Source organism: Plectrocnemia conspersa, unplaced genomic scaffold (assembly GCF_051122295.1).
Source record: "Plectrocnemia conspersa isolate PC_06_02 unplaced genomic scaffold, ASM5112229v1 ptg000005l, whole genome shotgun sequence".
Lineage (NCBI taxonomy): Eukaryota > Metazoa > Arthropoda > Insecta > Trichoptera > Polycentropodidae > Plectrocnemia > Plectrocnemia conspersa.
This window is the reverse complement of record NW_028277169.1, coordinates 34041499-34068935: the sequence shown is the minus strand read 5'-3', so window position 1 is coordinate 34068935 and position 27437 is coordinate 34041499. Positions and strand designations below refer to the sequence as shown.

At 29.1% G+C, this 27437-nt stretch overlaps 3 protein-coding genes across 3 annotated transcripts in view; 2 read left to right on the top strand and 1 right to left on the bottom strand.

Moving 5' to 3' along the window:
* Epac (Exchange protein directly activated by cAMP) overlaps nucleotides 1–27437 on the bottom strand; it is a 244133-nt gene that overhangs the window by 215796 nt on the left and 900 nt on the right. The gene's annotated exons all lie outside the window — the stretch shown is intronic.
* LOC148235492 (trypsin-7-like) lies at nucleotides 1248–22850 on the top strand. Its single transcript, XM_088185939.1, has 8 exons — nucleotides 1248–1407; nucleotides 3593–3663; nucleotides 6885–7134; nucleotides 14364–14443; nucleotides 17531–17758; nucleotides 17825–17938; nucleotides 18081–18224; nucleotides 22657–22850. The coding sequence occupies exons 1-8, from the start codon at nucleotides 1248–1250 to the stop codon at nucleotides 22810–22812; spliced, it is 1203 nt and encodes a 400-aa protein (XP_088042065.1). The 3' UTR covers nucleotides 22813–22850.
* LOC148235493 (trypsin-2-like) lies at nucleotides 7266–11305 on the top strand. The gene is made up of 3 exons (XM_088185833.1): nucleotides 7266–7298; nucleotides 10754–10903; nucleotides 11156–11305. Exons 1-3 carry the CDS (start codon nucleotides 7266–7268, stop codon nucleotides 11303–11305), a joined length of 333 nt encoding a protein of 110 aa, XP_088041959.1.

The following is a 27437-nucleotide window of genomic DNA, read 5'->3' as shown; positions in this document are numbered from 1 at the left end:
ATATCTATAAACTACTTTCTCGTGACTTGAGTGGAAAAGTGCAACTATTATTACACTTTCTTGGAAGACCTTTACTATGTATATTGCCACAAAAGTGAAGTTCAGTCAAACATAATGTCATTCTCCTCTGCCTTATATCCTATTGCATAATTTCATGACACTTTAGTGCCCTCATCTTATATTTATCGTAGAAGTTTCGCAGTTATATTGCCACTTCCTAGGGATTTATTAAATTTTAACTTGTTTGTGACAGCTTTGATTTAATATATGGTTAAGTTTTTGAAACATTAGCCCAAGCTCTCTGAATTGTTAATTTTTGTCATAAATGTACAATAATAAATATGTACATGTGTTAATTGCTCATACCGATATTTACTAAATAACTAAATATTTTTAATTTATGTTGATACTATTGAATTTTTTACTAATGTTAAACATGTATAGATATGTTTTCTATTTTATTTTAAAACATCATTTTCAAAGAATATTTTACACATTAAATGTGTTGCTATCATTTTTTAAAACAATGACTACAAGTATATACAATATAGATAATTATTCAACTGAAATATATAATATACCAAACATTAATGAATAATAAATAGAAACTATTTTAAAAGCTCAGTATTTTTTATAGTTCTATTGGTTTTGAAACATTGGATTGTATTTACTACATATATAAGTTAAAAATAAACTTTTTAAAATCGGTTTTATAAATTGAAATGATTTAAATGAGAACAAAAATTCACACCTAATATTTTAGTTTTTTTCTATTTCTAATATTTTTTATTTAACCTAAAGGTTACATTTTTTATGATTTCGTTCAAATCAAGTTTGTTAAAATTTCGACAGCTAACAGTGAATTCATTAAAATAGTTAACTGGTTTATATATTTTGCTTTAAAACTAAAGCATCACTCTAAAAAGTATAACTATGATATATTTTTATGTAGATTTAAATACATATTAAGTGCAATTATTGATAATAAATTAAGACTTTAAAAAATTCAAATTAAAAAAAAATGTCGCATATTACGCATTATATAGGTGAAAATAATATAGGTATTAACATAAAATATCGTTCCAACGACTACATTGAGTATTATTTAAACACACTCAAAAAAGTATTACATTGACGAGTAATTTGAATGCGAAATGACAAGTGCAAGGTTGCCAAATATTCAATGTTTTAAATTTCAATACAAAAATAGTAAAAATAATTAAGTGAATTAGGCCATCGTGGTAAATATGGGTAAGCAAACCCCCCTCTCATCATCTAACTTGGGATACAAAAGAGTTTATCTGAACTCTCACAACTTGGAGCTACGCCAACCATCTACACAAAGAAGACAGAGAAAGCAGCCGATTCCCTCTTCATATCTACCTCAGTCTAGCTACGAGATCAAAAGTCCATAACCCAACCAGATTTTTTAAAACGACTGGATTCTATAGACATATTCAAAGCTAATAAGTTAAACATTAGACTGAAATTAAACTATGTTTTTTTAATAAGTATAACTAGCATTACAGCTTAAAATCAATAGTTTTCCCACACATATATTATAGTATTCATCCGTCAGATTATAAAAATTTAGGAAAACCTAATAAATAATCAAAATTATATTTATATAATAATCAGTAATTCCAATCTTTCAGAAACGATAATAATTTAAAAACACATTTTAACTTGTGTATTTTAGGTTTTACGTCTATCGTGCTAGTTTATATACTAATCTATTTATAATATGTTTGTCACAATATATTTTCTATAAGTAGATATGATATTTCTGCTATTAATTTATATTTATATACATTTAGAATTATTTGTATTGTAAATAATATATATACATATAGTATTAAATTGTAGTTTAACTTTAATGTTGACAATAAGCATAATAAATTTTGACCTTCACTATAAAAAAATGGCATAAAATGAATAAACGAATATATTTAAGTAGATTTCAGCATTAAGATTATATATCTATATCTATACATTGTTCATTTTTACAGATAGTAGATACTGATATGAAATACTGATCCATTAAGAATCACATCATATCAACATACCTTAACATAGACCTCTATTATTAATATTAACGACGAAGACGTACTATTTCCCTGATTGGGAAGCACATTTAAATAATTTTATATATATTTATACACATTAATATTAATAAATTTATATAATCTAATTCATTTTACATACAAAAAAATATTACAAATCAGACGTTTATAGAATTAAAGGTGGGAGCATCGAGACTCGACGTCATGAAATTAACATTAAATTACATTACATTCTTATTCTTAATTGACCCGCAAATGTTTGAGAAAGTCGAAACAAAATGTTTGCTAATCGATATTACTCGAGTCAATCATAGAACTTTTATTCTCAAAAAGTGTTTTTTAAAAATCCATGTCCCTTTTCGCACTACCTGCCTTGAATGACTAAAACCACTATTTATTTTCAATATTTTAAAAATATTCATATTTCTTTATTACAAAAAATATTTGATTCGAATTCTTAAAAAATATTGTAATTTATAAAAGAGACAGGTGTCAAGCAAAAGATGAATGTCTGTGACTAACAAAAACGGTGCAGTGTAAAATAATATGTGACAACATATTTTCAAATAAAAGTTATTGATGAATATCTAGATTATGAAAAATGTTATTCAGCTTGAAGTAGTATTTTATATGTATACAAATCGATCTTAGCATATCTTTCAGTACATTATGAGAAATGTAAATAAATATTGGGATAATAAATCCTAGCAATTTCAAAGCTTTACTGCTTACATTTTTTATAAGCTGATTGAATCTGTAATCCGATTTAAATATAATACTAATAGGACACTAATATGTTAAAGCCTAATGCTACTTATTTCATTATTAAACTGAAGCTGTGCTTTTGATCCAGGGAATGTCATGGAATAGCAATTTTTGATGCTGAACAGTAATCGGTTTATTACAATCCTCCATGTAATCTATTTAATGGAATGCTTTTAAGTCATTCATTATTTAATATAATGGATAAGTAACGTCTTAACAAAATCAAGAACAATCTTTCTCTTAGACTTGTTGAAAAGTCAAAGTATAAATTTTGAGTTCTTAAACACTTATTAATATTGCAATGGACCGAAAATAAATACTTAAAAAATTACAGATGTAGTGAATAATTTTGCGATTAATTTAATAACCAATTTTTTTATTAATTCACTAAAATACTTCCTAATTAAGCTAATAATGTATGTAGTTCGATGATATTTAATATGCCTCAAGATAGCAATCAATCATTGACTTAATCACGACACATTGCCCTCAACTAATCGATTATGCCATTAATGTCGTTTATAAAACTTGACAATTTGGCGAACCTTTCCCGCATTCGATTTCTAACGTTACACCATAACGCAATATTGTTATTTTTCGTGGTGTAATTTCCAGCAATGGAGTTGAAATATTTTATTTTGTGTCTGTGTTTTATATCATCGGTTTACGGTTAGATTGTTTTTGCAAAATTGGACTAACGTAATGGATTAAACCTTTTCACGTTGAACCATTTTAATTATCTTGTTTGTTTGATATTTTCATAGGAAAAGCAGGAAGAAGAAGGGGGAAAATAATCGGTGGAGATATCATCAACATTGAACAGGCGCCTTTCATGGTCAGTATGTTTTCAATCTATTTAAAAGGTGGTAACTCTCTGGATTAAATTTACGAGGTTTTTTCAAGTGAAAATGTAAAATTATATTTTTAGGAATAAGGTTTTAATAATTTTTTTAAATTAATTATAACGCAATATTATGTATTATTAATTAGCAATGCATTGAATTTTTTTAAAGTGTACTATAGTATTGTCCTGACCTTCGTATCAGAAGTTTTTTTAATACCAAGCTTGTTATTATTTAATTTTTGATTCAGCAGTTGAGATCGTCAGATACAATTTATATATACATATATATTAGCTATATGTGAAGTGGTTATTTATGTGTGAGCTTCAGTAAGTTTTAGACGTTTTAGAAATTCCCGTATTTTTGTAACATACGTTTTTCGCTGCTTCCGGTGGAACAGATTTATTTTGACCGTTAAAGCAGATTACAAATAATCGTTTAGATGGCAATTTCTAATGCATGTGTTATCCTATATTAATACATTTGCGGCAATACTCTTAATCTTTTTAATACATGGCGGATACTTTGCCTTAATTTTCAAAAATATTTTTTTGTTGAATACATATAAGATATTCTCTATGAGCTGAAGTAGCTCATTATTAGAGAATTTGTACTACCTAATATATACAACTTTGCTCGATTTTAATTAATCTGATTGATTTTAATAATCTAGATAAACCTAATATGTAATGATCAATAGGAATTATAATTATATAATCACTAATTTGAATCTTCCAGACCAAAAATAAATTAAAAAACGCTAAGGTCCAAATGTGATTCGAACCCAGATCTTCTATGTTACTAGTCAGCGACTTATTCTACTCGTCTATATTGCTGGTTTAAGACCAGTCTTACAGCACGTCCTCTGTGCTTATAATTATATAGCAAAATATTTAGATTTTTACACCTGTAAATTTTGCTAAAAGCTTTTTGACCGTTTTTAGATCAGTCAATATAATCCCTTCATTGGGTCATCCAATTATTGAATTGAAACTTTAACAATACATGAACCCGACAGTATCATCAATGTATATTTCTTAATCACTGTTTTGTTAAATCGTCGCAATTTCTATTTTAGAATATTACAATACGAATTTCTGTGTTTTTATTCCTTAAAGGAAAATTTAAAAATGCGGTTAATAATAAAGTACCCGATAAAACAAATTTGTAATATACCACAAGTTTTAATCTTGTATTTTTTATTTAAAGGAAAATATAATTAAGTTTATGCTTCAATGTTCTTTCAATTTCATCAGTAAATTACATAAGCTTTGTAAAAAAAATGCTTATATGTATATAACTTTGTTTTCTGCTTAGCTAATAATAAAATTCAAAATATATCACTTTGTGGCTTTGTGTCTGTTAACATAACAACTTTTTATTAAATTTAATATTTTTAATCATACTCAGTGAAATCTATAATCATTTTAACTAATCAAACAGAAAAATGAGAGCAAATAATAAAAATATACTCTCGACATCTCTATTGGCGAATAAATAATTTTGCTAAAAAATACTACGTTTATATTATTTACACAATACAAAAAAAATAATGTTTATATGCTGATACTCAAAATCAACGTAATATAAACTTAATAAAAGTATTAAAAAATATTTAATATATGTATAACTTCAAATGCTCTGATGTTAGTCGCCAGTGAAATAATAAATAATTAGCTAAACTATTTGATCATGGATTTCTACTTATGTGTATATAGTTTATTTATATAATATAGCACACAGTCCGTTTTAAGTTAAAAACATTAAAAAATAGTTAAGATTAGATCAACGCTGTCAAACTTGCGGCCCACGAAAATATTTTTGCGTTCTAAAAAAGCAAATTTTTTATATATTTTTAATGAGTTATTTATTTTATATCGAATTAATTTTGACTTTATATTCTTTGTATGAACAAATTAACGTGTAAGATACCAATATCTGATTTTCAATTTTACTTATCCCTGAAATGTTTTTAAAATTAAAATAAGACCGCAGATTTGAATATGTTGGACAGGGCTGAATTAAATACATATGGAATATAAAATGTTTTTATTAATAGTTAAGGTAAAATTTTTTAATATATTTAATCCTTATTTACAATAAATAAATAATAATATTAGTTTAATATGAATAGATTATATTTTTAATTTTTGAAAATATATTGTATTTACCTAAATATATTTAGAAAGGTATAAAAAATGTAGAAAATGCTAATAATGTAAATTGCAAATTGATTTTTTTTACTTTACAATCAGAAATAAGATTTAATTTCTTGAGATACATTTTTTTTAATTTGTAAATAATTAAAATTAAGTCACATTATTAGGCAACAAATTGAATAATCGGAATTAAAATTAACCTTGGATCAGAATAAAAATCAAATTTTGATCACAATTTTATTAACAGCCTAGTCATAATTTTATTACTTAGGGTCAGAATAAAAAATATAGGACGATCGGAATTAAAATATTAGATGATCATTATTAAAATAATAAATTTTTATTATTTTATAATTTAGGATCAGAATAAATATCAAATGGTTAGAATAAAAATAGCATACGGTCAGAATAAAAATATGGAACGATCAAAATTAAAATATGAGACGATGAAAATGTTCATTATTATATTATCCAGGGTCAGAATAAATATTAAATGGTTAATATAAAAAAGCATACTATTAGAATAAAAATATAGGAAGATCATGTGAGTCAAAAAAATATTATTATATTTATAAATATAAATAGGCAATATATTATTTATTTTAAAAATATCAGATTAGCCAGGTTAGGTTAGAGCGAGCGATGGTCAGAACAGTGAACACCCCATAAATAACTCCTAACAAATCTGCAACAAATATATTTAATTTTATGTATGACTCAAATGTATTTAGAGCGAGGAATGAAGCGAGAATAACGCCAGAGCGTCAACGGAGAACACGCTTGGCTTGTTGTGTTGACATCTGACAATGCTACGAACCCAACCAAACAAGTTGTCCCTAAAACACCTTGATAATGATCATTTTTTGCCATTAAACTGACCTTGAGGTTAAAATACATATAAATACTGACGATTCTATCTATATTAATACTGAATAATAAACTGGGATAAATATTACCTAAAAAAAACTTTTACACTATCTGTCGAAATAATTCTTAGCATTTAATATAAATTTTGACCACTTCAATTTGTACAATAAAACTACCACACATTACAGGTATCTCTGGAGTACTTGGACAAGCAAATCTGCGGTGGTGCCATCTTGACCAACTACTGGACTGTGACTGCATCCCACTGTTTCGGAAATATATTCCTCAAATCCCAGGCTATAATAAGAGTTGGATCAGGCCTACGCGGCCAGGGTGGCTCGGCACACCTGTTGGTCGAATTAATCAAGCACCCGAGCTTCGTGCTGAAAGTGAACGATAACGACGTGGCTCTGATGAAGGTGGGGGCTGGAATCGATTATACCCATTTTTATTAAATGCGATTTGTCGTGACAGGTCATTTTTTCCAGGTCGACCCACCCTTGCAGTACTCGAAAGCGGTGATGCCCATAAGCCTCCCCCTGACAAATACCGTGCCTCAGATAGGAGAAATGGTCTCTGTCTATGGATATGGATACACTGTGGTGAGTATAGAACAATTTAATATATATATATACTGAGAGAAAAATAAATATATTTAATCGACAATGTACAACATCCTACAAATAAGCCACCCGTATTTATTGTAGGTCAGAATAGCGTAATTCGTAAAGTCTAGACTAGTAAACTAGAGGCTATGAGTCCGAGTCCCCGCAGCATACTTGTGTTGTCTAATATTTCTGTTCTTGCGTGCGGTTCTTCAAAATACTTTGGTAATTATGTAGCACACAAAAACGAAGTTCCACTAGAATCTCCGAATTGTATTGAATAAGTGATTTCTCTAGTATATTTGTCAACACGACTCGAGAGAATCATATCACAGCATTTTGTAGGAATTTTGTGGGATATAAAAATAATTATATTTATGTTTTTAGAAATGAATCAGTTACATTATTTGGCAACCAGACCAAAGAAGCATGCTTAAACGTACTATGCATTTTGTGATTATACAAGGTACACAATGACCTCGAGCTCTTCAATTAAAACGCATATCGTAAGAATTTATTACATATGTTTTATATATGCTGATATAATTTGTGGTCCTCTTGGAATAGAACACTTTAAACTGTGATACTGCTCTAGAATATGTTATGCTAAATTGTAATCCATTAGCGGAAAATAACACATATATTTTCATTATTCAATTAAAGATTTTTACAATCCTCAATGAAATCTATTTTTAAAAATAACTCAAGGTCATTAGCGAAAAATATTAATTTAGAATGACAGATAATTTTATTGATATCATTAATAAAAATAAAAATAAAGTATTGTCCCGAGAACAGCACCATGAAAAGATCCTTATCTGGTAATGTCTTCAGACGGCTTATGTTGCTCATGTGGAACATGTTAACGATTTGAAAATAATTAATTAAGAAAATAAATATATTTATGGAAAAACCGAAACCGTTACACTTTTTTTATAAATTAATGCGTGACAAACTTTATCAAAAGCTTTTTCAAAATTATTTACTCGACAACCTGTATCGAGATTTTTCGTTTTAAAATATGATAAACAAAACATATTCATTGCTACTAAACTCACTAAAGTCACTAAAAATTAAGAGGGCCTAATATTTTTTTGCTTTCAATTTTAAAGGTCAGCATTTGTGAAATTTTCTACTGATAGACATTCGCGTGTATGTATGATAAATTATAATTGTATTTAATGTAGTTAATAAAACATATTGCTGATGTTTCATTTGGAAAAGCATCTAAAAATATTATTTATATAGTTTTTCATTTTATTTGATCATGCAGAGATCATTACTAAAATATTATATGACAGAAATATTAAATGTAATTGCTAAAAAATTGAGTTTTTTAGTAAATAAATTACAATATAACGTTCAATAAAAACAGAATTGTAAGGTGCTTTCAGCAATTATAACCCATTTCAAAACATACAATTAGACAATTGAGAACAGCAATTGAAGAAATTTGATATTTTATTTAAGGAACTTAAATATGTTTTCAATTCCTATTTGCGGTCCTGACGCGCGTACATAATCTATAAATCAATATAATGCTTCAGAAACCATAGCAATATAATTTTACATTGGCATTTTATTGAATAAAAATAAATATAAAATACTCAAATATTGCGACGTATTATTTAACTTTTATTTGGTGATGTATAACATTGTAATTGAACGCTTACTATTATTGAAAAACAATGACAAAAATGTATTGAGCTACTATATTTAGATGTAAAAAGTGAACAATTTGTTTGCATAATCTGAGATATCCAAATTATTCGAGAAATGTAAAGTTTTTTAGACCAATAGAGGTATAATGACCCTTTTCTAACGATTCCCATGATAATAACCAATCCGAACTATATCTTTAGCTCCAAAATTGATACATTCTCCCATTTTTTTGGCTTTTTTCTCAGGCTTATTCAAGTGTAAATTTTGGGCGTAGTATCTGTCTGTTTCCTCTGCAATTGTATGGAATAAATCGTCTCCAATAAATTTTTCCGCAAATCCTTCGGGTCCCATATTATTGGTGTCAAAATAAATTCCCGGTAATCCTTCAAACGATTCGTTTTGTCTGGGTGGATCATTGTCATTCCAATCAAGGCTAATATCCTCGCCTTCTTCTGAATCCTCAGAATCACTCCCGAGTGACCAAAAGGGTCTAGGTCACTATCACTTGAATTCCCAATATCTTCATTGTCAGTAGGAACATCTGACATAGAATTCGCATACCCTTCCTCCAAAAACAAGTTATCTCTAGTGTCGTCCTAAATAATCCCGAGCTTTTATTCTAATTATGTCAAAATGTTTTTAAATATTGAGCGCCATTTTATAACACACAACGAATAAAAATTATTATTCAATAAAATCAAGACGAAATCACTAAAATTATGTCACAAATAATCCTTAACGTATTTTGTAATACATAATATATATATATATAGCAATGGTTAGATAATATTTAAAATCACTTTATAATACACAATAATTTAAAACATAGGAATGAATGAAAACACTAGAATAATAACACAAAATTAAGTACTTTTTTAGTTTAAAATCTATTGCGATTGTTAAATATTCATTATGGTCACTTTATAATGCACAATAATTAAAATCATTGAAAGGAATAATATTATAAAAAATATGAACGAGAAAAATATAACGAAACAGTTTACACGCCCGTTAACGACAGTTGTCGCAAAACTACTGATTTTTAAAAAAAATTCTAAATGCATCCAGACACGTTGAAGGTTATGCTTCATGAATAATAAGCCATAAGGATTAAAAATACAAAATGTCATGCACCTCAGATTACAAAAAAAAAATATTTTTTATCAAAGGTTGACAATTTTTCTATTTTTAAAATATCTATCTCTAATTCGAATTATTTTAATGCAAGTGAGTTTGCTTATTTTTAGAATATTTATCTCTAATTCGATTTATTTTAATGAGAGAGTGACCCGAAGGTCACCTATGTAATAATGTTGACCTTCTAAATGTATAATGTCGATGATTTGAAGTTTATTTATATGAATGGCAATATACAATCACATAACGATAATATGTATATATGTGAATTTTAATGTATCAAATTGTAACCGCAAAATGAGTTATTTACAAGACAAGGTCGTTAATTATGCATGTGATTTAGTTATCGAGGTTTATCATTGATAGTTTGATATCATTTTTTATGACGGAACCACCGTGTGTACTAATTATAGCTCCGCGCTTATGACGTATCGCTGCCACTAGCCGCCTCGGTGGAGCCTAAGTTTAATCGTGTAACTTGATCAGTCGGCTGTCTAACTTTCGACTAACCCCGTATTGGTTTAAGGCTAGATATAATTGTACGTCGACTTTTTACAAAATATATACGAGTCAGGCTTTATATTAGGAAACGTGACAGTCACGTCAGCCGCGTTATCAAAATGTGACATGACAATGTATTAATTTTTCGTCAGGAATCCGGCGACCCTTCCGTTTACTTGAGGGGTGTCAAACTTCCGGTATTCCCTCACGAAGAGTGCGTCAACATATACAGGACGGTGCTGAACGTGACTTGGCAAATGTTCTGCGCAGGTTTCAGAGCCGGCGGAAGAGACGCGTGTGTGGTCAGTATAAAAATAGTAATAATATTACAGATAGATTATAATAGACGGCACGATTGATCGATTACCTTGACACGTAGGCGTGAGCGATTAGATTTAATGCCTTCGTTTTGTTAAGGAGCAATCTAATAATTGGATAGGTTGACAAATATTGACTGCGGATGTTAGAAATGTAATGATGTGCTCACAACATTGATCAATAAATTAACCCAAACAACTTTTTGGTATTGCAATAAAAATATTTTTATTTTATAGTTGGATTCTGGCGGTCCTTTAGTATATGGTGGATATCTTCAAGGACTAGTATCCTGGGGATACGGATGTGCCCGAGAGCTGAAACCCGGAGTCTTCACTGACTTATCATCGCCCCAAGTTAGAAATTGGATCATATCAATAATACAATGAGTGTACTTTTATATCTATAAATAAATTAATAATCACAAAAATATCATTTGATTCGTAACCGGTAATTACACCGAATCAAAACCTTATCAGTAATTTACCTACTAATCGTTTATCTTTAACTAGAATCATTTATCGATTTTTTCTATTGTTAAGATTGCGTATATATAATTTAGAGCAAACTGTTGAGCTACTGTATTATTTGAGCCACAAGTTTGTTCGCACTATTTAACGTGGGCCTTAAGATTTTAATTGCGGTCATGAAGTTCAAAGTGTGTCTGTTAATATTTCATTACGTCTGCCTAATGGGAAATGTAGAATCGTTCACATTTAAAGGTAGGTAAATTAAATTTTAATGAATGTGTGCGAGTTTCAACCGTTCTTATAATATCTAATCCATAAATTCTTAGAAATGTTTATAAAATACATCAGTATTTATCGCTCGGTTAATTTATAGCAAATCCTAATAAATAACATCGTATAGATCCCACTAAGCAATAAAACAACATATGTCACTACATTAAATAATTAATTCAATTATATTTACAACATTCTGTACTCACGTATTTTATATGACACGTATTTTTAAACAAAAAAAGTGACGAAACTCACTTCTTATCAAGCTTTTTACTAAATAAAATTATATTTAAATACATTTAAATGAAATTTAAAGGTGCTTTTTTTATGCCACTATTTTAATTTTATTTTTGAATCTGGAAAAATCATCCATTTAAGGGTTAAAGGGGAAATCCAACATTTTTTGTTATTAAGCTTCCTTTTTCAAATTAACTCTTTTAACATTGAATAAAATGTCTTTAAATCAATAGGAGAATCATTTTTTGTAAAAATTTCGTAGTATAAAATGTACAGCAGCTGTAGCACATTTATAATAGGATCCAAAATCAAGGACGCCCGTTGCCCCCCCCCCCCCTCCTATCCTTGAATTTGGCCAGAAAAATGAATTTCATTTAATGAAATACTATAAATTTTAATAAAATAAAAATATTAAAAAAACAGTCACAGACTGGAAACTTTTATCCCCCTATCCCTGAAAACCACAAAATCTCGAGTTGTCCCTCAAAAAAAATCTATTCAGAAAATATTTTTTTAAATATGTCATTTCAATGAAATCATATCGGAATACATTTTTATCGGTAGATACATATTTTTACAAATAAAAATATAATTTATCTGGATTTAAACTTGTCTATATGTAATAATACATACATTAATTATTTACATGTTATGTATAAATGATTGTATTTTTCAGTGAATTTATATTTTCACTAGTGAAGTCGAAATATATTTTTACCAGTAGATATATATTTTTTACTAGCGAAAATATAATTTAACCTACAGGCGAAAGTAAAATTATATTTTATTCTAAAATTTCTCTAAAACTTCATTGGACAGTTGCGAAACGCAAATTTGCTGTTCAAACCCAAACCTAACCTACACGAACTAACCAGACCCAACTTTAACTAATGAAAAAAAACTAATTACAATTTTAGAACTTTCATTAGGTCAAGTCTAAAATACAAACTTAGGAAAAAATAAGCGAAAGAAGAAGTACAGATAAACGTCGCATCTTGCATATTGCTCCATAGTTTGTCTGCACTTTGATATTACACTATGTTTCGAAAATATGATAGCTATCCTTACCAATATTACAACGGACTTCTGATATGAGAATATTGGTCTAAGTGTATTTAAACAGGACAAAAGCAATAAAATCGTGTCGGCGCCGTCGCAGTGGGAACGCTCGGTAAACAGTAAAAATATCGTAAAAAAGGTGCCGGAAAGCCGTTCCACCGCGTTACATGACAAAAAAGCCCTGCTTATTTATTTAGTAACAATAATTAAATTTTTATTTTTGTCATTTTTAATGAATAATTTGTTGCTCAATGCCCAACAGGGTATCAACCCCAAGCAATGCATAACGCGGCTTTAGAATTCATTACATACGTCTCTATTTCTGTAAAAAAATACCTTCAATGAGAAAATTAATAAATCTACTCAAATCAACTTTATATTATTGACAAAAAAAATAAAAATTGTTGGTACTGTTATTGATGTGTATAGCCATAATTATTACGTCGAACATATTTTAACCTATTTTTTACTTATGCATTATTTAATAGTATCAAATATGTATGACAGTGTTTTCTTTTACGAAATATGTCGTCACTAACATGCAGATGATATAATACACCCGAATTTAATGCCAGACTTGGTAAGTAGTCAAAGTATATTCTATATCTTAGACTCCTTTTGGTTTTGGTAAACTTCCGCTTTAATCATTATCAAAGTGATGCGTGCATTAAGCATTACGTGTATGTTGAGGAGTAATCTTTGAAGTTTTAAACAAGGTTAAAAGAACACGAAAAGGCGCTCAAATCGAAAAAGCCTTTCGCCTTATACATAGGATAGATGTATCTCTCATGCAAAATACAAGTTTCATAAATCATTGTATTATATAATATCCAATACATTAGTATTATAAAAATACCTAGATAGTGCATTAAATATTATAGAGTAAAAGACTATTTAAAATAATATGATACACTCATAAACTAAAAATAAATTTTATATTAATATAACTATTGTAGATACTGTCTGATTTTATAATACAACAACATCATTCTCACGCATCATAATTGATTGGTTTAGCTTTAATAAAAATAACAATACTGTTCATAAATATTTAAGATGAGAATATCCTAAATAGAATTATGTATTAGATATTAAAAATATGGGAATAAATATAAAATACCCTAATCAAATATTTCATACTAGTTTAATGCAGTAAAAAATATTCTTTTTTTAAAGAATAATTATTTAGAAAAATTACACTTTGCCGAAACGCTTAGAAGCAATTTCAAATATTTTATCTATATGTTTACATATAGCAATAGTGAGTTGTTATTTAAGAGTTTAGTGTTTGATTTTGTGCGTTTATTATACAGTTTATTTTGCTACTTAAAATAAAATAATAAATGAGTCGTTCTGATTCCTTAAATTTAAAATTTTCAGATTTTACTTTTATTTTTTAATTTTATAGATTCATCTCAACTGAAAACAAAGCAAGAACTGCGAATTATCGGAGGTACAAACACAACTATAGCCAAACATCCATATATGGTAAATATATCATCTTTTTACAAAAATATATCGCATATTAATTTAATTTATTCGGGAAACTAAAAAAATTTTCAACCTATATTTTTTACATTAAATTTGCATTAAACATAATGTGTTCAAATTTCTAGATGTTTTTACTAGAATATAATATCATATTATAAAAATATATAACAGTAGAATAGAAAAAAGAAAAACCTCTAAATATATTGTACTATATAAATTATATTTTATCGCTTTTACTAAGTAACTTTGCGTAGGCTTTTTACGCGACTAAAATGTAATGTCATATAATAAATATTAGTAAGCAGCGCGCGGCGTTAATCTTTCCACCTTTAACGTAAAAGCACGTGTCGTAAGGATTTTATTGTATTTTATTCTATTTTTATATTATAAAATACCTATTTTTACAAATTTACCATATAAAAATATTAGCGCTTTATATTTGTTTCTAAATGTACAACATATATATTTAATCGCCCTATAACAATTAATCTTTATTAAGAAAACTATATAAATAAACAATAAATTTAAATAACTCTACAGACGTTCCAAACCTTCCATTTTCTTCGAAATTATTAATATATAAACGTCCGGTTTCTAAGAGCCAACTTATCGATTCTACTAATGAATATTTCAAACGCAACGTGTCGATTACACGATATAAACTCAAAATTAACTGGTGAGCCCATTTTTTCGCATATGCTGGTAATGTACCAGGGGTGTTAAATTATTTAATTAATAATATATTATATAAATTAGCTTAATTTAAATTACAAAATATAGTTTGAATATTTTTTTATGAAGAGCAATATCAATTAAAAAATATTTATTATGACTATTTTTGAATTACTTTTATAATATCTTTGCAAAATAATGTTTTTTATCGATTTAATCTATATTTACTGACATACAACTATTTCAAGCATAAATTTGGGTGGTAAAGTAAAATAATTGTAATAAATTAAAAATTAAAAAAGATTATAAATAATTTAATAAAAGATAAAATATATTTGAATTGTTTTAAGTTTCAGCGAAAAAATACCAATATAATTTTTTAATAATAATAAAGCTTGGCAATCTGAGGAGACAAAGAACCATGGAAAACGTACCTTGAACGATCGACCTCATTATCGTTTCATATTTTACTAAATTAAATAAAACTGTCACAATGCTGATTAGCAGCTTGATTTTCGTCAAACCCAGGATTATTACCTCATTTATCTATCAAAGTCAAAGGGAGGGTGGGGGGAAGTAGCACACGCCCCGGGCGACTAATTTTAAGGTGCCAAATTCAGTGCTCGGCTTATCTCGGTTCTTATCCGCGTAAAATTTCGGATCATTAAAATATTTACGTTTTGCTCCGACATAAAATTTTGGCACTCTGCCGACGATAACGCTCCAAGGCAAATCCCTTCTCGAAGGGAACAGGAAAACTTTTTGAGTCTCGTCACAACCCCCCCTTTCCCTTCACCTCCCCCCACAAAAAAGCAAACAGCTTTACAGGTGAGTTTTGATTGGAATATTGTAATTGTATAGACAGAGCTTCACAAATTTCTCTAGTTATTATTTGAACTTAATTAATATTAAAGTATGATTCTGCGACTGATTTTCATCAACAAAGTGAAGGGTTATATTAAAATATTGATCAAAACTGTTTGAAGGCTTCAATCGTGATAAACGTTTATATGTTTTTTACTATTTAAATATACGTGACGTTCTGCGTCTGAAGAATCCAGTCGTTTTCAAAGATAGGGTGAAACTCTGGATTTCGGATGTCGCAGTCAGGATAATATTGACGTGAAGAGAGAAGCGGCTGCTTTCTTCTCAGTCTTTATTGATGGTCGGTAAAGCTCTACTTTATGAAAGTTCAGATAAACGTCACAAGAGAGTTCACATACCGGTTTTAAAAGTCTAAATACCCAAATTGGCTTATTTAATAAAATAGGGCACGGCCGTGAGAATTTTTTTTTTGCAAATTTAGACAAAGTACTAGTCATCAGAAAGATTAAAAAAACTTTAAAAATAGATAATACGTGCATTTGAGATTTATACGACAGTTCGTACTATTTTTGCGTTAACACAGTCAGTTCAAGAGCTATCCATTTATTATAATTGAGAAAGAGATGGCAAGTTTGGGTTTATGCCTCTTCTATTAGTTCTAAAGCACACGATACATATATATTACGTTCGATATATTCATCATTACTCCGATTGATTGATAAATATAAAAAAAATATAGTAATGATTTTAATTTCTATAAATTTGTTCAAAATATAAACAGGAGTAATGATAAGTAAATCGAACGTATATCCGTATCGTTTGCTTTAGCGCTAATAGTAGGGACGTGCACCCAAACTTGAACACACCCCGAAAATGCGTTTACGCCTTGAAAAAATCACGATCGAAATGTAAAATAATTGTGATGGTCTATGTAATATGAGAGATCACTGTTTTCGTTGTTCAAGTGTCGTTATGGTGACCTCTAAATTGTGAATAGTAGCGCAGGTAGTTGAAAACCCCACAGATATAATACGTATGCAAAATAAAGTGGCTTAAGCCCTACATTTTTTTTATAATTAGTGGTTTGTAAGAATTGTAACGGGAGTAATGGTACCGGGCTTAATAAGCAAAATTCCATAGTATAAGCGCAAAACGTGACACAAACGACATCTGCAAGAGATTTGCATATACTAAACATAATTCTAGGTAGATATTTAACAATCTACGCTAAATTATACCGATAAAAAAATCGACAAGGCCCGACATGCCGGGTGCTAATACTGCAGAATTCAAATCCTAAAACCTTCAATCACATATGTCTTAGCCTGCTTAATTGCATCTTGTTTGAGATTATTAACTATAGAAGCGTCTATGAGGAATGTATTTATTGAAACCTTGATGTTTATTTAAGTAACAAGCTTAATAAATAAAAATAGTAAAAGCTTCTTAATCGTTGCTGAATAGAAAAAAATCATCCTTCTCCATCACATACAGCTTTCACTCTAAATAACACGATTTGTCTTTCTTTGGCGTTTCGGGAATATAATTCCTAATGAATAATACATGATATTATTTCATATGTGACAGCTGTCTCTCCAGTACTTCAGCAATCACATGTGTGGAGCGACAGCCATCAGCGAATACTGGGCGCTGACAGCGGCCCACTGCTTCGGCGCTACTGACCCGCTCATGGAATTCGTGACCGTCAGGGCTGGAACGTCTTTCCACAACAAGGGCGGCACAGAATATCCAATTGAAAAAATAATTAAGCACGAAAAGTTTACACCGTACGACAACGACATCGCTCTGTTGAAGGTATTAAAGTCTTGTCTAAAAAAAGAAACATCTTCGCTTTATGGCTGAGCGTTTTATTTTTTATAGCTAAAGGAGCCACTAAAGTATTCGAAGTACGTGCAGCCGATCGCTATACCGAAAGAAAATGCGGACGTAAAACCAGGAACCATCGTCACGGCCATGGGATGGGGTAAAACTGAGGTATTATTCATCAATACTTCAGAATGATTTTATTGCTTATGTAATTATTATTATAAAGCAAAAAACTACATTTCTTATCACCATAATATAAATGTATGAACTAGAAAATCATAAATATTATAATATTTATAAATTATTTCAGACTGATGACTATTTAACATATCAATTGAAAGAAGTCCAATTGGTGATTTTATCGCAGGATGATTGTATTGGCATTTTTGGAGATAAATTAACTTCCAGAATGATATGTGCTAATTATCCTAACAGCAATAAGGACTCTTGCAATGTGAGTATAATTTATTATTTTTCCATTAGTCACTCTTGTCTTCAGCATATGTCTCATATTAACTTTTTACGTCATAATATACAATAACCAAATATGATATAATGGTGTAAAATATATATATTAATCATAAATCATGATAATCATTAATTTTATACGTTACACCCAGGGCAAAGCAAAAAAGTACCGAAACTCACTTCTTGTCAAGCTTTTTACCAAAGAAAATTATATTCAAATACATTTAAATAAAATTTAAGGGACCTTTTTTTATGCCACATAATGTACAATAACAAATATACAATACAATTGTAAAATATCACATATTTAAATAATAGTTGATAGTGATTTCCAAAGAGTTGTCCAATTCTCGTCTAGAAATCTTCTCGAATCCATTTTTAATATTTGTGTCTATGACCGAATGAAATCAGAGAAATTACAGATCAACGTATTTTGAAGGATCGAAAAGTGGCAAAGGTCCGACGAGTTTGAATCATAAAAGTACCGAAACTGTATTGGTCTTGAACGTAGCTCTTATTGGGATAATAATTAGATTAATTTGCGAAAACCCGCGTTCATGTTCATTTGAAAAAATAGGAATAGAATACAGAGCACATATCAAACACAATATTTTTTCAGGATTTCTTTTCGAGAATGTATTCGTGAAATCCACGAATCATTTCTCTTTCGTTTATGGTAATCTGATTGACATGTTCCTAAATTCTATCTCTCCAAATGTCAACTGAACGTCAATATCTTCATGCCAATATTTTTAGTCAAGAACGCGAGCCCAAAGTGCAAACATTATTTTCTATCTAGTATCCTTTTTTTAAATTAACTCTTTCAACGTGGAATAAAATGTTTTCGAGTCATTACGAGAATAATATTTTGAAAAATTTTCATAGTGTAAAATGTACAGCAGCTGCAGCACATTTATAATAGGATCAAAAATCAGGGACGTCATTTGCCCCTCCCCCCTCTCTTGAATTTGGCCAGAAAAATGTCATTTAATGAAATACTATGACTTTTAATAAAATAAAAATATTAAAAAAAAAACATTACTGACTGGCCAACTTTTGACCCCCCCCCCCCCCTCCATATGAAAGTCATATATGACGTCGCTGATTCCCCTGAAATTTGTTGTTCAAACTCAAACCTAACCTACAAGAATTAACCAGACCCAACTTGACTTAATAAAATTCCTAAAACTAATTACAATTTTAAAACTTTCATTAGGTCAAGTCTAAAATACAAACATAGCCAACTAAAATCTCAGAAAAAATAAGCGGAATAAGAAGTACAGAGTATTGGTCAAAGTGTATTTAAACCGAATTTTAGTCAATAAGAGGGCGCAAAAACAATTATCACTTCCCAGAAGGCAAAAATTCACGTGAAAAGCAATAAAATCGTGCTAGCGCGTATATACTAATGAAATTTATTTTTGAAAAAATCTATGCAATGAAATTTTACGTAAACTTTTTCTTAAAATATAGTAAATACCTTATCTAATATGTTTTTAACAGTAAATGTATATAGACAATTATCTAGAATCTAGTACCGAAAGTTCCCACTACTTCGACGACTACTTTTGCGATGAATTTTTAACTTCTAACTCCTAATGAAAAAGGATTGGATAAAATTCGCCTGCAATTATCCTCCAGCAATTTATCGCTAGTAGTTTACCGCAACATCAATTGATCATATTAAGCATTTTATAGTCCACGTTTAATTGTTTCATGCCTGAAAATACATATCATTTTAAATTGAGAATAAGGTGTTATTTTTATAATTAAAAGCATCCAAAAATGTAATAGACATATTACCTATAATAAATAGGGATTGGTTGAAAAATATTAAAATCGAGTTTTGGTCAATAGGAAAGCGCAAAAACAATTATCTCTTCTCAGAAGGCAAAAATTCACGTCAAAAGCAATAAAATCTTGTCGGCATCTTCGCAGTGGGAACGCTCGGTAACGAGCGCTCCCACTACGACGGCGCCGACACGATTTTATTGCTTTTGACGTGGTTTTTTGTCTTCTGAGAAGGGTCAATTGGTTTTTACGTTCTCCTTTTGGTCATCATTCGGTTTTGATATGCTTCATTCTCACTTATTCTTAGTCACAATATTTGCTTTAAAAAGTTTTAATATGAACTCTAGATATCCTAGTGTAGCCACTGCGACGGTACGATTTTATTGCTTTTAATATGGATTCTAAACAGGGACAGGTAGTAGCATTTGATTTTTATACAGTAAAAATACAGCAATGAATTTATAAAAAATTCAACAAGTGATTTTGAAACAGTAAAAATACCGTAAAAAATGTTCCAGAACGCTGTTCCACCGCGTTATATGACAAAAAATCCCTGGTTATACCTAACCTCAGTTTTTAATTTAGAAACAAAATAAAACATATTTTATTAACAGTAGCAAAGCTTTCAAAAGCCAAATTTCAAACATTTTTTATTATAAATTTCATTAATCCGACAATATAAAAGTTATATCGTATATTTTAAACGACCTAAACTTTTACCGTTTGTTAATGCGGAAACACTGTCCAACTTTTATAAAGTACTTTTTTTCTTTTCAATAATTCACCATTTTTTTAATCCAGTACAAGCGTAATTGATTTTATACAGAGTGTCACATACAAATATAATACAATTCAATTATGTTTATATTTTTTTTTAATTTTTCCTTTCACATTTGCGGGTGATTAAAAAATAACATGTACTAATGTTATCTAATAATTATTTTAGCCGAAATGTTAGTTTTTCTTTCTAAAGCGAGAGTTCATAAGAAAATCTAATAAGTATATCTTAATGATTTAATTTTTAAAACTATTTTAGTTGGATAATATATTTACAATTATACAAGTGCTACAATTTTGTCATAAAAATATTTTATATTAAATTTTAAAAAACGGGCGAATATTCAGATTTGAATCTCTATCCAACAGTCACGCAATGTGCAAAAAAAAAATCCTTCCGTCGAACCGAATGTGTAAAGGAATACATAGCACATAAACTTCATTTCCATTCGGAATTTGCTTCTGTCAGTATTTCATTAAAAGCTTTCAAATGATATCATTAACAAGTAGAGAAACGCCAACTATATACAAGGACTGAGAATGCGGAAAAATCAGCCGCTTCCTTCTTCATGTTAACGCTGGTCAGATTATGACGTCAAAAATCCAAAGTTCAACCCCATCAACAGATATGACTATATTATTCAGACGAAGACAAGCCTATCAGAACTATGCGTATATTTTATATAAAAAACATGTTAGCTTTTATAAAAATAAACACTTTGACACTTAAGTTCACCCAAATCAAACTTAATCTCGTTAGAATATTGTAAAGAGCTATGAATAAATGTTACTGTATCGATGTGGCAAAATTCCTTTTGTATAGTGTAATTTACTTAATCCGCCTCCATCTGGTAGAAGATAGTGTTTTTATGTGACATTCTGTTTATATTCTACATTTTTCTTGGGTCTTGTTTGCGTTCGTTTACGGTTCGCACCCAATTTGTCTTTTCCAAAACCGACGATAAACACAGCTCGCTCTTCCAATTTGTTGCAGCTACGCAGAAATAGTCGTTTTCCCGTCCAATTTGCCACAGACGAAAACCCACAAGAGGCAGGGTTTCAATTTGCACCTGCTTATCCAAAAACACGCTTTAGTTCATATACATAAATACAAGGAGCGTTCGATAAGTAATGGGAATTTCGTGACATAAATTTGTCAGTATATATTCATATTTTACTTTCTTACAACTCACTAGTTCATTATATAATTGGACACAACGAAAAAAAATTATATTCAAGGTATTTCAAATAAAAAGATTTCCTGCATATTTGAGTGCTTAATATGGATAATAATCACCTGGGGCGAAATCATATTTTCATAAGTGAAATCGTAGATTTTTATTTAATATTTCAAAATCGCATTTAAATTTTATTTTTTGCCAAATAATAAATATTTTTTTATTACTGTGTTTGAATATTCCTTTAATACATATACATATATAGCGACTCATATATATTAGACGTAAGACACGGAAGAGACGGCACACGCGCGTCTGAAGTCCCGCAAGCGGAACCCGTGGACCTGGCAGCAGTCGAGAAGTACGTCAGTATGAGGATACGGCGTACTCTCACAATAGTGTATATAATCGACTAGGGAAACTTTTTCTATTTATGTTGAGCATCACCTCCAGGACACGCGTTTGGGAACAGGTACCGACGATTTCAAGAAGGTCCTTACGACGCAACCGAATATTTATCAAAGCGAATGTATTATTTTTTTATTTATGAAAATTTTAAATTAGTAAAAAAAATCCCACTCTTTTTTTACCCATTCGTCCACTTGCTAACTTAGTGCCTTACACTACAACTCATATCCTACACATAAATAAACTTGTGTTTCTAACCAATAGGGTGACTCTGGTGGACCGCTGGTGGTAAACAACAACCTGCAAGTGGGAATCGTCTCTTGGGGCAGCCGAGAATGTGGTCACCCAGATTTTCCCGGAGTTTACGCGCGCACTTCCAGTTTCAAGACTTGGATCAACGACCACACCGGGATTAACTAACGGAGAATCTCGTATACCTCGTTAATCATATCATGACTAATGCGAACAAAATTTCGGGATCCAAAATTCGGACTAGCAACCTGGCGATCACCACGCCGACAATAATAATAGATATATCATACATACATATGTATAAACACATATAAATATTAGTTTATTTTCATTCTATTGGTCTAAAATTATTCCAAAAGATTTGATGACAAATAATATGAATTTACCACCAGCTGAATTATATAAATTTAATGTTTTTATATAGTGTATTATCGGTAATTTGACAACTGGATATAATGCAGCAGAATAAATAAATAATACACTTAGTTTTATGTGTTATTCCAAAAAGAAAATCTAGAAAAAACAGTCTCGAATCTATCTGAATCTAACTTTATATGTGCTGCAAATCCGCAGCTCTTTTAAATAATTTGCTATTATTTGTATTGTTACAAGAGTCCAACAACCTTAAGCAGAAATAATTGGAATTTCAATGGCATTAATTCAAGAATATATATGGAGTTACTGTACCAGGACTGAACCAAGAGTGAATATATTTTTCTTTTGTACTCCAGTTACGTGATGAGATTTCTAAATGTGATATTCACATTTGTAACATTAAATATGCAAATAATAGTCTACAATGATACGTATGCAGATTTGTATTAATTTTATAATGGATGTATGACGTCACATTAAAATAACACATGAAATGTATATCATATTTTTAATCAAAAGTTTTAACAAGAAACTACAGATTGCTTTCCGAGATTTGTATAGCTTGAAAACAACAACTTAAATTTTTCGTATGAACAAATAAAAGTTTGCAACTTTAAATGTGTTTTTTATGATACTATTGCATTAAAATATAAAATTACATATGCAATATTTATTTTTGTATTAACCCGAAAAGTTCAAACAAATATTAAGAATACACTTTTAACATTGTTACATAAATTAATTTTTATTTCCTTTGAATATTAAAATTTACTCATAAAACACAATTTAACTCGATAAGTGTGCTACTTGAAATATTGCTACAAAATAAATTTTAATTTAATACTATCGTTTACTATAATAGCTCAGGGTCGTTATGAGATGATGACATTTGATGAGCTGTAAACCGGTCTTACAATTTTATTTCACCCGATTAAGTAGGTAAAGGTAAATCTTGTTTACGTTACATTATATTATATTTAACAAATTATATTACACTCTCTAGCTTTTCGAGCATTCGCTAAATCAATACACAGAAAATATTTTATTCGGTACTGAGTTTGAAAACATTTAACAATTATATTATATAAGCAAATGGGCAAACAGAGCAGTCATGAATTATGTAAGCAAAACATAATTCTCAGAACTCGAGTGAAACTTTTTCAATACACAAAAAAGTTAACATAATATTTCATTTAAAGCATTATGGCATTAAATGAAAAACAATGAGTCTAGAATGGCACATATTAACATTGAACAAGATTTGATGTCACGTGAGAAAACTTCATATGATTCTTTAACACATAAGAAATATTAATAATTATAAATATGAATATATATAAACAAATAACATTTTAATGCATAAAATTCATTGTTAGAGTACGCTCGGGATAAGGATTCCGGTTTGTTATTGTGTGCGTGAACTGTGTGGCTCAAAACAATTTCGCTCAGAATATTTAATTTTTTTATTTTAAAAGAAAATATATGTTTATTTAACATACATACATCTGAGCTAAGCTGGAAATTCTAACGGACAATTAAAAATATATTATATAATCGAAGAAACCAGACATTGATGTCATTAATTAAATATATGCAAAATTCAAAATCTTTCACTAGTCAAAAAAATAATGAAGTCCTTAGCTATTCTTCAAAAGCAAAAAGATATAAAATGGGGAAAAAAATTATTCGCAGATTGTTTAATGGCTCGACGACTCTATTAAATCATTAGAGTTCATTGAATAAATTAAAAAAATATCATTGGCGCAACGATAAGAATAATAACTTTTTTAAGCCTTACAGAGAATAGTGTAAAAAGACCAACAACGTACAAATTAATGGAAAAATAATTAAAATATTTTAATCCACGGGTAAGAGAACAATTAACTTACAGTGTATATTTGAAGCTTTGATATCAATTAACCCAGATATGCCCAAGAAATTTTGTTGTCTTGAAATTTAATTTATAAATAAAAAACAGTGGCACGATTTAGTGACCTACCCATGGGACAGTGGGCATATCTGGGTTATACCAATATCAATACAAAATTATTTAAAATAAATCACTGGAGAAGATCGAACTTCTGTGCCACACTGCACTTTAATGACGAATACCAGCGTTGACGAATCAGCGACTGTCCTTAAATGAGAAAGCGAGACAACGAAGTACACGCTACATCGCTTCTCCCTCTCATATACATGTACACGCACACAATAACAAACCGGCATCCTTATCCCGAGCGTACTCTACAACTATAAATATTAATTTATTTATTTTATACAAGTATTATCATGAACTGAATATTTTTTTTAATAAGGCAAATTTATTTAGTTATGAATTGTCTGTAAAATCCAGTATTTTCCGAAGATTGCTCTGAACTATAAATTTTAGACGTCGTAGCTGGACAAGAATTGACGTGAAGAGAGAAGCGGCTGCTTTCTCAGTCTTGTCAGTCTTTGTGAATAATTTAATGAACTCTCTTGTGTTCCAAGTCGGAGATATCAGAAAAGTGGAAATATTTACGAAAGCAAATTCCGATTGTAATTCAAACGCTTTTGTTATCCCGCGGATAGATTTGTTGCTCGCCCACTTTCGACGTGACAGTCAATTAAAAAGATTATTTTGATTTTTTGGTATTAGAACATTTGGCGTTACGTACGTATATTCAAAGTAGCTCCACTCGACTTCAAATAGTTTTTTGTCATAATATCAAGTGAAAACCCTTGATAAAATAGTGACAGTAGAAAAATTTGAATTAAAATATATGCACTACGTATTCGCTTATATATGTTTGGTTCGACTAGGAGCGACTTAAGAATATCAAATATATTCGCTCATATTTTACTATTCATTATTCGAATATTTGCTAAGTATTGGTTCATATTTGTAGTGTGAAATTTAAAAAAAGTGAATTTCTAAAATTACTAAAATGACAGTTGTATATTTATAATTATGGTGTAAAATTCACTAATTTATAATTAATTATATAGATATCACCGATTCTCATACTTTCAGTCTGGTGGTTATACATTATTTCTGATGGACTTACCCAGTTGGTAAAGATTTGCCCCCATTTTAACGCATTGGGCCTACGCTTAAAACGGAAGATTGAAAAAAAAATTGTATAAATGTATATAACAACGCAGCGGCAATTTTCAATTTTATTTTTAATCTTTATATTATTTAAAACAGCAATTTCCATAAAAACTAATAACCGACAAACAAAATAACGAGAAAAAAACACTTTTTAATTGCCGAAATTTCATAAAATACTCATATGTCTGTTACTATTGTGCGATTGTACTCTTTCTCAGTGACATTTTTATTTATTTTAAGCAAAAATGTTTTAAGTAGTGTATTATAAGAATATTTTTTAGCACACTGAGTTGTTGTTGCTGCAACGTATAAAGCCCACATTAACAGCTACTAAATGAGATTTTTCGGCAGCAGAAATAATTAAAACAAAACTTTGTACTAATTTAAAGATAAGGAGATTTGATGCTGTATTTTTTTAAATTTAAATACTTAAATATTAAAATAAGTATTTGTGAATCCGTATTTATTATTCGAACTGTATTTTACGATTCCTCATAACTTTTAATTTATCATGACGATTAAAAAAAGCTTAAAGCTTAAAATTAAAATATATAGGCTTGCTACTTTTTATTGTCTTTTTATAACAATTAACTATATGTATATGAAAATGTATTCATTATTCAAGCTGTATTTTTTTTATATATGTATATAACTAAGAATATGTTTGAATATTCAAATATTTTATCGCTTACTATAGTTTAAAATAACGAATATTCAGATTTTGCAACCTTGCACTAATCATTTCGCATTCAACCTATTTGTCAATGTATTTTTTATGTGTGCGTTTGTGCAAATTCAAGGGAATTACTTTATGGTTGTTTTTAGAATGTATTACCAATTGCTTATGGCAACCTCTTTCATACCACTACAATGATATTTCATATTTTATCTCATGAGACACATTCTTATAATTATATAGTTAAGTTAACATTACATGTAAACTTATTCGAAAAAAATATAATATATAGAGAATAAAGTTAGTAGAAAATATTATTCAAATAAATTATAAGTCTCGCCTAATCTCCATTCGCACATTTACGTAACAAAATGTAAAATTTAAGTCTCCAATGTCAGAAAGTTTGGGAATTTTATTTAGTTACAATAAATTGAAAATTTGCTTTCGTATTTTAAATTATAACGAATGAATTACTTTGTATTGAATACAATAATACATAAAGTAATATGCATAATATTACTACGAAAGTTTTTAATAATCTGCAATTAAAATAAAACACTGATTTAAGAAATTATTATAATATAATGAAAAAAATACTTCATACCTTTAAAACTATATTTTAAAGCCAATTTTTAGAATCATGACTAA